The sequence below is a fragment of the Ruditapes philippinarum genome, unplaced genomic scaffold (assembly GCF_026571515.1).
Source record: "Ruditapes philippinarum isolate M1 unplaced genomic scaffold, ASM2657151v2 ctg1724_1_1_1_1, whole genome shotgun sequence".
Lineage (NCBI taxonomy): Eukaryota > Metazoa > Mollusca > Bivalvia > Venerida > Veneridae > Ruditapes > Ruditapes philippinarum.
Window position 1 is genome coordinate 101178 of NW_026855323.1, and position 12169 is coordinate 113346.

At 31.0% G+C, this 12169-nt stretch overlaps 1 protein-coding gene across 1 annotated transcript; it reads right to left on the reverse strand.

The window, feature by feature from the left end:
- Positions 1-484: 484 nt before the first annotated feature.
- On the reverse strand, positions 485-11723 carry LOC132742947 (A disintegrin and metalloproteinase with thrombospondin motifs 1-like). The gene is made up of 10 exons (XM_060731441.1): positions 11679-11723; positions 9200-9262; positions 8514-8574; positions 8173-8343; positions 7832-8027; positions 5760-5832; positions 4735-4990; positions 4279-4391; positions 2328-2454; positions 485-2025 (listed from the first exon to the last, which is right to left on the reverse strand). Exons 1-10 carry the CDS (start codon positions 11721-11723, stop codon positions 1817-1819), a joined length of 1314 nt encoding a protein of 437 aa, XP_060587424.1. The 3' UTR covers positions 485-1816.
- Positions 11724-12169: the final 446 nt, after the last annotated feature.

Genomic DNA, 12169 nt, shown 5'->3' on the forward strand with positions numbered 1-12169 from the left:
CATCGTAACACACGTGTTGCCGAGTGTTTTGATGTTCATAGGCAAAAATAAAAACACGTTCACTGTCGTTACAATATTTAACTCTAGAAAAAAGTAACCAATGTTCGAGCATCTGAATATGACTTCTCAATCGTTATCTCTTTCCCTGTCGTCGCAATTAGTAAACGCCCTAAAAGAAAAATAAGCCAATCAACGAGGCATGCGCTAGTAACTAATACCTGCACTCCAGTTACCTCACTATGCATGTTTTGCATTTTTGTATACGATTTAGCTCTGGTAAAGTTTTCAAAACTATCATACATATATTTAAATTGCACTTACAGTAATAATGAGTCGTTATGTCGGCACTGTATGAGGAGGTCTTTATGCCATGACTATTGCAACAAAATGTACTATTTTGCATTTATACGTAGTACATGGTACCAAAAATTTACTTTTGATATCGAAGGATCATAAAACAACAACAGATTAGGCTGACAATTAATGTTTTTTAGCTTTTTAATAGACATAGACATTGAACAATTTATCTTAACATAAAATGTTTTAAATATATTATTTGCTTTTTCATTTTTTATGATATTTGAATAATTGTGATAAAATTATGCAATGAGCGATTTCCATGTACTAAACATTCTCTAGTGAACAAGTTTTACAAAATTAAAGAAAATGAAATAAAAAGTAGTAAAAGTTTCAGCTGCATCCGAACCCACTACCTTCAAACTGAAAGTTTGCACCTTATCAATGATGATAGTTAACAATTCTGCTAAGAAATAAATAACCGTTATGCCTAACTTAAAATCAATATCTACTAAAACAGAATATTCAAACATCTTAGGACAGTTTTACCAAATATATATTTTGAAAAAAGTATTGCAAAAATATCCTTTGAAATAATATTATTAAAACACAATCGTAAAAATCCTGACTTTGCTTCGCACTGTTATTTCATTAATGAAAAAAACTCGAACGACGACTATATTCGCATGTTTACAATTGAAAAGAATGAATTTAAATTACACTTCTGAAATGTTCAATCAAGCGTTTTACAAAATATGCAAGATTTATTAAAGTAGTTCCGGACGTACATGATAGAAGAGCTTAACTTTTATTGGACAATATTAAGCCTTTGATAAAATCTTTTTTGGGATAAGACTTGACCTTTTTCCGTTGAGAAAGGACTTTCTAGTAAATAATGCATCTCGTCGCCAAGACTATTTAGAATAGATGAATTAACATCACACCCTGACGGAGTATCGGGTGCTGTTTTGATTTTATTAACCCGTTGTATATCTGTATTATTAACAAATGCTTCTTTATTATTTTCATTCCATTTTGAACGTAAAGAAGGAAACTGACATTGTATAGAATGTTTTTCTTGTGACATTTGTTTGGAACAATCGGGAATGGAGACTGTTTTTGAGATAAGTGAATTGGCTGTTGAAAGTCTTGAGTTTTTGAACGAATTTTTATTTGAAAAAAAAATAACACATAAAAGAAATATTTGTAGCAGACACGTTAACATATTTTAATAGATAAAACAATTATAGTACAAAGTAATCTATTATTTATAATGTATGTTCAAACTGGAAAGAACGTAGACATACGCTCATTGGTTGAAAATAGAGTTCAATCATATAAGAACATATGTAGAAGAATGCAATTAATAAATTTACAACACCAATTAAAAATTATATTCAGAGAGTTATTATTGAAAAAGCATAATCTTATTAAAGTGTTATATGGCATAATTGTTTTCCGACTTTATAGCAATGACTACCTACTGATAAAAGTAGATACACAAAAGTATACTTTCATTTCAGATTTTTGTGTCACTGTACACTTCAAGCTCTGTGATTTGCAGATACTCGCCGTTTGTTTCTAGCATTATCTTTAAGTAACGACCTCTAACTGGGTTCTCAAATCGGAATGTGCAGTCTACACCTATGACCGTCTTATGAGTAGCAACTGTTATAAACGTGGAGAGCTTGTCCTCGACTTGGACGATGACGTTCTTAAGTCTGTATGCTGGAACAATAAGTCAGTTTCGTTAATTACAATCTACGTTATAGTTAGAAAGGCACTTAGAAAGCGCTTATGAATTTTAAAACATGTAAATGTGTCCAGTTTTAAATTAGCAAACTGTTTATAGTTCCAGTAATTTCACACAATATCATTACAAACAAGTTCACGTAAAATGATTGTAAGTGTAGGTTTCACGTGTATTTAATAATCTCATAAAGCTTTTCACACGAGAATAAATTATTTAAAACTAAATGCAAAACTGTAAGTTATAATTACTTAATAATACAAAGTACATGTATACCTACCGTAGTCTTTACGGTTGTATATATAGATAGAGTGTATTGTATATGAATGTTCTAGATCAACTACTGCAAATGGATCTTTCTGATGTTGTGTTATTGCGATATTATTTCTGTCAAAGTTACCATCTACCTAGAACATATAATAATTACATCTTGTAAAGAAATTTGTCACTTATTTTTGTATTACTAGGGATAATAAAAAAATTATTTCTATTAAAAACTATTATAATACATTAGAAATATAAATACATAGTGTTCATTGTATGTCTTAGAAAGCTATTTTGTATACTTGATGCATTATATACTTTATATACTCGTAAGTATGAAATGTTAATTCTATACATTATACGATTTTATTTTTGTAATTTGTTGTCGTACAATTAAGATCTACCAAATCCTATTATCATCACGATAAATTTATGTTATGCATTATGTACTATATATCTGACATTCCGCTATGGGTTCGAATACCGACATAGACTTTGAACACTTTCAATTATGGATGCTATCTAGCTTGCATAGGGAATATCGTTGGTTCTACACAGGTGACTTGTCATGCCTAAAATAATAATGTATGCAGGGGGTGTGGGCCTATGGGGTCGTCCTTTACCAACATTTTTTGAATGTCTCAATACGGAATCGAAACTATAAGCGTGACTTAAATTCCCAAAAATATATCATATATGTAACAACCAGAAACTAAAACAAAACCCAAGGAAACGCCGGATGAAAAAAATAAGTTAGGCTTCATCCACAAATTACCATTTTTGGGGCGTTGTATGTAGAAGAGTACGTTGATGAACTGGGTTCTCAAATCGGAATGTGCAGTCTACACCTATGACCGTCTTATGAGTAGCAACTGTTATAAACGTGGAGGGCTTGTCCTCGACTTGGACGATGACGTTCTTAAGTCGGTATGCTGGAACAATAAGTCAGTTTCGTTAATAACAATCTGCGTTAGAGTAAGAAAGGCACTTAGAAAGCGCTTATGAATTTTATAAATTGTAAATGTGTCCAGTAAAAACATGTATAGCAAACTGTTTAGAGTTCCATTGATTTTCACACAATGTCATTACAAACAAGTTCACGTAAAATGATTGTAAGTGTAGGTTTCAAGAATATTTAATAATCTCATAAAGCTTTTCACACGGGAATAAATTATTAAAAACTAAATCTAAAACTGTAGGTTATAAAATAAAATAAAAGTAAACCTACCGTAGTCTTTACGGTTGTATATATAGATAGAGTGTATTGTATATGAATGTTCTAGATCAACCACTGCAAATGGATCTTTCTGATACTGTGTTATTGCGATATTATTTCTGTCAAAGTTACCATCTACCTAGAACATATAATAATTGCATCTTGTAAAAAAATCTCACTTATTTTTGTTTCACTAGGGATAATAGAAACATTGTTTCTATTAAAACCTGTTTTGATATATAAGAAATATACATGTAAATACTTAGTATTTATTGTATGTCTTAGAAAGCTATTTTGTATACTAGATGTATTATATAACTTATATAAGTATGAAATGCTAATTCTAATACGATTTTATTTTTGTAATTTGTTGTCGTACAATTAAAATCTACCAAATCCTATTATAATCCCGATAAATGTATGTTAACTTTATGTACTATATATCGGACATTCCGCTATGGGTTCGAATACCGACATAGACCTTGAACACTTTCAATTATGAATGCTATCCAGCTTGCATAGGGAATATCGTTGATTCTACACAGGTGACTTGTCATGCCTCAAATAATAATGCATGCAGGAGGTGGGGTCGTCCTCTACCAACATTTCTTGAATGTCTACATATGGAATCGAAAATATAAGCGTGACTTAAATTTCCACCAATATATCATATATGTTACAACCAGAAACTAAAGCAAAACACAAGAAAATGCCGGATGAAAAAAATAGCTAGGCTTCAACCACAAATTACCATTTTTGGGGCGTTGTATGTAGAAGAGTACGTTGATGATAGTGTGACCTTTTTGCCGAACGCAACGTTTTTGAAGGTTTCATTGTAGGTCGGTTTCTTCGTACACGTTGATACTACAAAACAACACAAGACATTTTTATGATAATGTTTCTAGTAGATTTCCATTTGCTCTTAGTATTAATGCCCTCACAAATAATAAGCATGAAATAACCTACCTTAATTTTTTAATATATGAATATTTTAAATGTCTCTACAAGCTGTCACGGAAAAATGAATTTACTTTTTGCAGATTACAAATTTCACCGATTTGAGATTATTTGATTATTTACTTAAAACTACAGAACAAAAGGGGAAGTTTTTTTACTTTTTGGGTTTTCAAGAAAGTATTTATACAATATTTGGGGAATTAACTTAAACAAAAGATCAAAACAAATAATGAATAAACATTTTACCAACCAGGTGCTATACATTTCAAGGAGCTTGACCATGTTCCATCATCTAAACATGTTGAGACATAATTTCCAGAGGTTCTGCATGTATCACAACACTCAAAGATTGCGAATGCTTGGAAGGTGACCCCACTAATGAAAGCAAGTTTTCCGTTTGACGGTGCAACCGGATTTCCACAAGAAACTTTGTTGCATGATGGAATTTCAGTCCAACCCGAATTTTTGTTGCATGTTACAAGTTTTAGACCTGAGGACTCATAGCCCTTGTTTCATTTAACGTTGTAAGTAATGTTTAAGGACACCGTTTTGTAGGGTAGGAAGAGATCTACAAACTAAAAATGAAAACCTCTTTACGGAAACGAATAGCCTATAAATTATCAAACAAAATGAAAATTGTTTTCATTATCATTCATACACTTGCTAAAATATGTATGTTTGTTCATTGATATTGAATCATATTACTGAACTATATATATTAATATAAACCAATTTTTTTATATTCATTTATAAATTTATTATTTATTTGATGCTATGTTTTGATACGATAATTTTGGATTTAGAACAGTATGTTGCATATATCTCACAGGTCACGTGACATTTATCGATGATTTGATTAGTCCGGTAAGTTAGAACAGTCTAATTATCAATACATACTAAATTTGTGGAGATAGAACAGGATGGTTTCGTTGTAATTTATTTATGAAGCTCTAAAGCACTAATATAACATGCCAAGGAGATAGAACAGTCCATTACGGACAAAATTGTGTATTTAACTTGTTTTTTGAAAATTTGGAGATAGAACATTACAATTTTCAAGCGACGAAATGTGTCCCTAGCCCCATGCCCACAAAGAAAAGATCCGAATCAGGATCAAATGATCCTGAAATGATCCTGATTTTATTAAAACTAAAAAATAAAACTGATAGTATTATGCTAAAATTTAATGATACATATTCGAAATGTAAACTATTGCTTATTTGCCAAGAAACCAACCTATTTTAGGGTAAAATCAACAAAGAACAAAACAAATACAGAAATAATCGGATCAACATGAGGATCAATTTTAGGATCAAGATCAAAATTTGGATCTGTAGAATGCCTATATCTTGTACAATAACAATAAATGTATTCTAAAATTTCATAAACATGCTATTTCAAGTCCAGTTTTATCAAGTTAATATTGAATATCTAATCTATGAGAATAAATAATGGAGAATATTTAAGTTTTTAAATTTGATCCTTATCTTGATCCTGACCCTTAAATCTTTTTGATAATTATTTAAATTTAAAGGACACTTTGTGCACTGTTACAGTTCCCAAAACATTACTCATTGACCATATACGTGAGCAATCATTTACTGTCTTTGCGTTGTGTCAGTAAGTGCAGTTAATCAGTGAATTTGTATTCTATACGAAAGTTTAGATGCCACTTTCCAAACTCCTCGCAGCGGTTACTTCCCCTGATCTGTACAGTAACCACTGCCACCACAAGTAAATTCGGTCGAATATAGCCGGATATATTTTTTTCACTTTTAATTTTAAAATAGAATACTTAATATCATTTTAGTTTTCTTTCGTTAAATAGTTATGCTTAATGTACAAGAAAGTAAAAAATTATACGTTTAAAAATTATTTTGTAAACATAACGAAAGATATTTTCACTGTGACACCGTATGCATAGTAACAACCAGTAAACAATGGCAGAATATAAACAGTTATTGAACGATTGCACAAAAAGATTTGATCCGGCACTTGTTTTAAAGTGATAACAAATTGTGTGTCTTGAACTTATTTTGTCTGGTAAGGATGTAATTATAAATCTGCCAGTTTGATATGGGATCCTTGGCGTTCTGAAACTGGCCGCCATGTTTTTGTCACATGATACAACTATCATCACGTGATTTCAGTGGTGGCAGTGGTTAAAGTAGCAAAGCGTGACGTAACCGCTGTGAGGAGTTTGGCCACTTTCATGACTTTTCTTACATTTTGCTATCTTTATCCAATCACAAATTTCAAATTCAGCGCTATTTTCTAAAGGTTATAAATATTTCACATGTTCTACATCCATATTTAAACATTGTAAAACACATGTTTGCCATTTCTAAAGTACAAAAATAATAGTGTCTCATGATAATCAGTTAGTGGCATATCTAATGTCCAAAAAAATCAGTAAAAATTCCCACAACTGCCAACATGTTAAATTTATCAGATAAATCAAAGACAATCATTACTATCAGTTAATCTACATGTCTTATTTGTGTGTTATATAGTAAGAAAGATGTTTAAGATACGTAGTTATGTGTAAAACTTAATATATTTTCAGTAACTAGATAACTTCGAACTTATCCCCAATATGCTATATGAAAGTCTTGATAATAAAAAGTAAACCACCAGTCATTCAATCATAAGAACATCCAGTATGCCGTTGACCCGTATTTTCTGGGGTTTAATGTTTTAAATTAAAGCCACCGTTTTTAAATTAATAGTAAATGGAAGACAAAAAACATCAACAGTGAGTAAAAACTATGACAAACAAAAAAGGAACCGTTTAAAATACGAAAATAAACTATTTCAGTAAGAAATACTAATCTTTCCTATTTCACTATCGGTAGTCTGTGTCGCTCGGAAGCTGTCTCATATTTTCGGGGATTTTGATTGGATGGCCTCGTTTCGGTAATTACGTTGCGCGCGCACAAATTCTATACTGCACTCAATATATTTCGGGACATTGGTTTAAGTTAGGTATAAGTTCGGGTGATGAATTTTAAGGCGAAGATACGTGTTTTGTTCTTTTTTGTTGCTGTGTAGTTGAAAATAATGTATAGAAATGAGAAAAGAAAAATTATAATTGTAATAACATTGACAGATTTATATCTATGTGTTTAATATGTTTAGTACGAATTCTTATGGTAGTAATTTATAGAAATAAGTGTCGGCGAAAACTTGATGCTTTTTTGGAGAGTCCAATCAATCGCACAAGCTGTCATTCACAACTGGACATGACGCCACGAAAATATGAGAACCCCCAAAAATATGAGAACAAGGCATACATACAATTTATTTTAAGATAAATATATAAAAAAACTACATGTATAAGCACAAACAGTATTTCTGCTTGATTAAACATACCTTCACAAAATTGTTGGAAACAAATTCTATATTCGTCAGCGTCTCCAAAACAATGATTTCCATTCCGTAAAGGGTATGGATCTGAACAGTTCCTGTAACGCTTCTGCATGCCTAACCCACAAGTAACCGGACATGCATTCCACTTAGACCAAACTGTCCATCCACCATGAACTAAAAATGAAATGTCATACAGCTTATTTTTAATATCTATGTACATATATTCGAAAACAAATAATACTCAATTTTATTGTCATGCGTAACGGGAAAGTTATAAAAAGTGACATTCTTTTAGATTTGATCGGAATATAATTCTAACCTGGACAAGATTGTCGTTGACAGGTTTTTGCGTCGGTCTTTTCTCCTTCACATTCCAAACCTTGGTAGGCCGGTGCTGGATTTGTGCATGTCCTGAATCTAGTATGCTTACCATTACCACACGTGACATCACACTCTGACCACCCCGACCAATTCGCCCAGTTACCATCAACTATTTTTGGTAAAAGATCATTTCATCATTTTAAGAAAGTTACAATAAATATCAAAAATGTTCCATCAATTGTTCCAGACAGATGTTTACTTTTTATTTAAGATTTTTATTTATAGATAAACCCAATTTATAAGAATGTCTATAAAAAAAAACAATATCAGCACATTTACCTAGTAGGCATAAATTACAGAATTTAGGACATATAAGTTTGGCATCGTGTACGTTAAAACGCTCATTAAATTCATAAATTAAACGAGATTTACCAGGGAGTTAAAGTTTAAAGTGACATTATGTCCATTAATGTGTGAACAGGTAAAAATTAAAATAACTTCAAATTTTGCCATAATTGTGTTAAATTTTATATTTTACTATAAAAAATTCAATAATCCATGTGACCAACGGAATGTCTATAAATATCAATCAGAATGTATCGGTAACTTCCAATTCTTAAAAAGGCAACCTTTTTTTATAAATTAGGTGTCCTATACATTTTTCATTATCAATTCTTATTCAATAACCATTAAAAAGACCAATCTTTTAAGATATATGACCAGTTCATATATGAGAGTTGAACATATATGATCATATCAGATTACCAAGAAGACTTTCATTAGTACATGTATTCATATGCAAAATGCGACAATGGCTTATTAATAAGAGAGTGATAATCAGGTGGGCACTTGGGCATTTAATCTAGTAGCAGTAGAATAATGATTGAACTTCAACTTCCAGGTAAGTCTCTCGTTTAAATAATTAATTCTACTGCCCTTGACCACTTAGTGTAAATGAGAGTTAAGAGACCACATCCATTGTCATTGTCGTCATTGTCTTCTACTTCTTCTTATTTTTCATCTACATTTAATTCTTCTCCAACATCATCAGCATCATAATCATCATCATTTTTATCACAATCACTTTTCTGTATTGCAAGCGTAAGGTATTTAATAGAATCTCACAAACTATTTTTCATTTAATCGCGTGTTTACATATAACTTGTTTATTTTAATGACTTAAGCGGTTTTACATTTTATTCATTAATTCCATAGCTTTTTCCTTAATTCCAGTACTTTTAAAATTCAGACATTCATAATTAATCACTTTGCTTTACACCTATCGCTTTCTAATTTTGTAAATCATATTGATGTTATTATAATAAAGTAAATTACATTTTAAATGTACACAATTGACAGAAGTCAGATGATATATTGTAACAAGGTAACTTGAGAACACTATATTAAGAAACTCAAAAATTGCTTACAAGACATAAAGATAATATATATTGATAATTCTCCCACGAAACAACATAAATTTAATATTACAAAATTGCAAGGCGGATAAAAGAAATATCAAAACAAACGCATGGGCGGTCACGTGTGCATACATGAGATAATTTTGTAGCGTAGGAGACTATGACAATTTTAGAAAAAAATCTTGCAAATATTTTTGTGATTTAATATAGCTGCGGTATACTGCAGTTGATCTTGTCACAATTTACGATAGCATATATTATTAGTAATACAAGTTGTTGACGGGATATACAGGAGTATATAGCCTGAATAAAAAAATATAAAACCAGACGCAAGCCTTTATGACATGAAGGCTATATTTTCCCGTATATCCCGTGTGCACTTGTATTATTTATTCAAAATAATGAAAATTGTTAATGACGACAAGTTCAGAAGAACAAAAAACAATTTCTATGAAAAATATGAAGTATAAAAATAAATAAAGATATGAAAAGTTATAAGTGGATTCTATTTCAAAGACATTGACGCGTCGGACTAGTTATCTAAGGATTGCTATCTGCGTGGGTTCGAACCCTGTAATGGCCGAACTGTTGTTTCATTGAGACTGGTTGATTCCAGGAACAGATTCGAAAGTGTGTCTTCAAGCTATAAGCTTCCAACACAATCGAACTAAAAAATCTGTATAAACCAATAAGCCAAGTCCAAACACGCTAACACTCAAGTAGAATCAGAGGAATCGTGTCATGTTTAAATTAATTTAGAAGTGTTATTTATAGAAAACTCTTCCTTGCTCGTTAGTAATTGTGATTACCTTCATAGGGTTTTAATATGTCAATTAGTCTGTAGAGTAAAATACAAAGGAGTAATCAATAACATCACTACGCTTGGTGTTTTTAAAAACAATTTGGCAATAGAATTAATCCTTTGAAACAAGTTTAAAACTGTACACAAATGAGATAGCCTGTTTCATTTATTCAAATTAACAAACTACTGTATTATTTTCATTGACAATTAATAGTTTTATCAGTAGGTGATTTAATTGATATGTGCTCGAGGGGTTTAGGTCGTTGACATCAAAGCACTTGCCCCTATGCGCTGAAGGTTCGACTCCCTCCAGGGACTTTGAATTCTTACATGTGAAGAAGCTATCAAGCTAGATTACGGAACGGGGATGGTTTAACTCTGGTGCCGCTCGTGGCCGAAATAATGACCTAATCCTTGGGTCACCTGAGGTCTTCAGCAAGTATAGCTGGAAAGTCGCCATATGACCTCTACTGCATTTGTCCTACATAAAACCCAACGGAAAATATTATAGACTGTGTTCCATTATCCCCTATGGAGGCAAAAACTAAAGTACACAAATACTATATACTACAATGTTTCTCCACTTTAATGAAAATTAAACCGAGAAGATTTATTTATATGACTAACATTTTCATTTATTTGCAATTAAATATGAGAATAAAATATCATTTCTTATTTCAGAAGACTGTTTAATATTGCGGAGCGGAATAGATTCCCACGCAACAGCAACATGTTGTTGAAATAGACAATGGTGGATTTGAAAATTTAATATAAATTCTAACTAAAGAAAAACAACATGAGGTCACATGCGCAAACTCGAGCTTGTTTTAATATATGACTTCTGTGGGAAGAATATGCAATTACAAAGCTTATATTACGGTTAAAACTTAAGGGTCCTTTATGCCCTAGAAGTACTTTATTTTTTCATCTCTGACAGGCTTTTTTTTTATGTTGTTCATTAAGCATTATCAATTAAGTTTATTTTATGATTTTGTGTTGATTACTTATATTTAAATAAAAGTTATATTTGACGATTTCAAGGAAAAAAATATCAAAATTTAATTGCTAAATTCCCAATGTGGTTATCTTACAAATAATCTATCATAGGCATTATTTAGGCCTTTTAGAAGCAAAACAAAACTAAAGTTTTTATAATAATGGAACTCACTACAATTTGTTTAATTCAATTTATCATCAATGTTTTGGTTAGATTCACGAAAGTCTGATTTTTTTTCAAATTTCTAGTAAAAATACTACATTAATACTTTGTTTACACTTCTTTACCTGTGCAGGAATTAGTTCACATTTAGCACTACCAGCATCTAACATGATCTAAGACCATTATTTAAACGTCGTAAAATTCAATTTGCCCTTTCGAAAGAAGTAGAAATTTACTCGTATATGGTGCCTTTAAAGCAATCAATGATTCGTGACTTTTGTTCACAGAAAATATATTTCTTGCCATCTACTGCTTATTTCTATAACTTATTGTTAAGCTCTATTTTTTATGAGGCAGACGTCTGATATTGGGGCTACCGTTAGAGAAATTCAAAATAAAATTGATTTTTTATTAAAACCCGTAACTAAGCGTAATATAAAAAAAAAACTTGTTTGTTAATGTGTATGTGATGTGATTATTTTTTAAAATTTTACACTAAAACAAATACATGTATCCTCTCTACTATTATGTTACAGTTACAAAACTGTTTCTTCTGTAACAATGACAGGAAATGAAAGTGAATAGTATACATCTTTTTCGTCTTGTGAATATATTT

Excerpts from the sequence above, each read along its gene's own strand:
- LOC132742947 (XM_060731441.1), bottom strand. The coding sequence starts at position 11,723 with ATGTTAGATGCTGGTAGTGCTAAATGTGAACTAATTCCTGCACAG. Across the intron at positions 9,263-11,678 it reads GTGAACTAATTCCTGCACAG|AAAAGTGATTGTGATAAAAA; the intron begins GTAAAGAAGTGT and ends CTTGCAATACAG. Across the intron at positions 2,026-2,327 it reads ATACAACCGTAAAGACTACG|CATACAGACTTAAGAACGTC; the intron begins GTAGGTATACAT and ends TTATTGTTCCAG.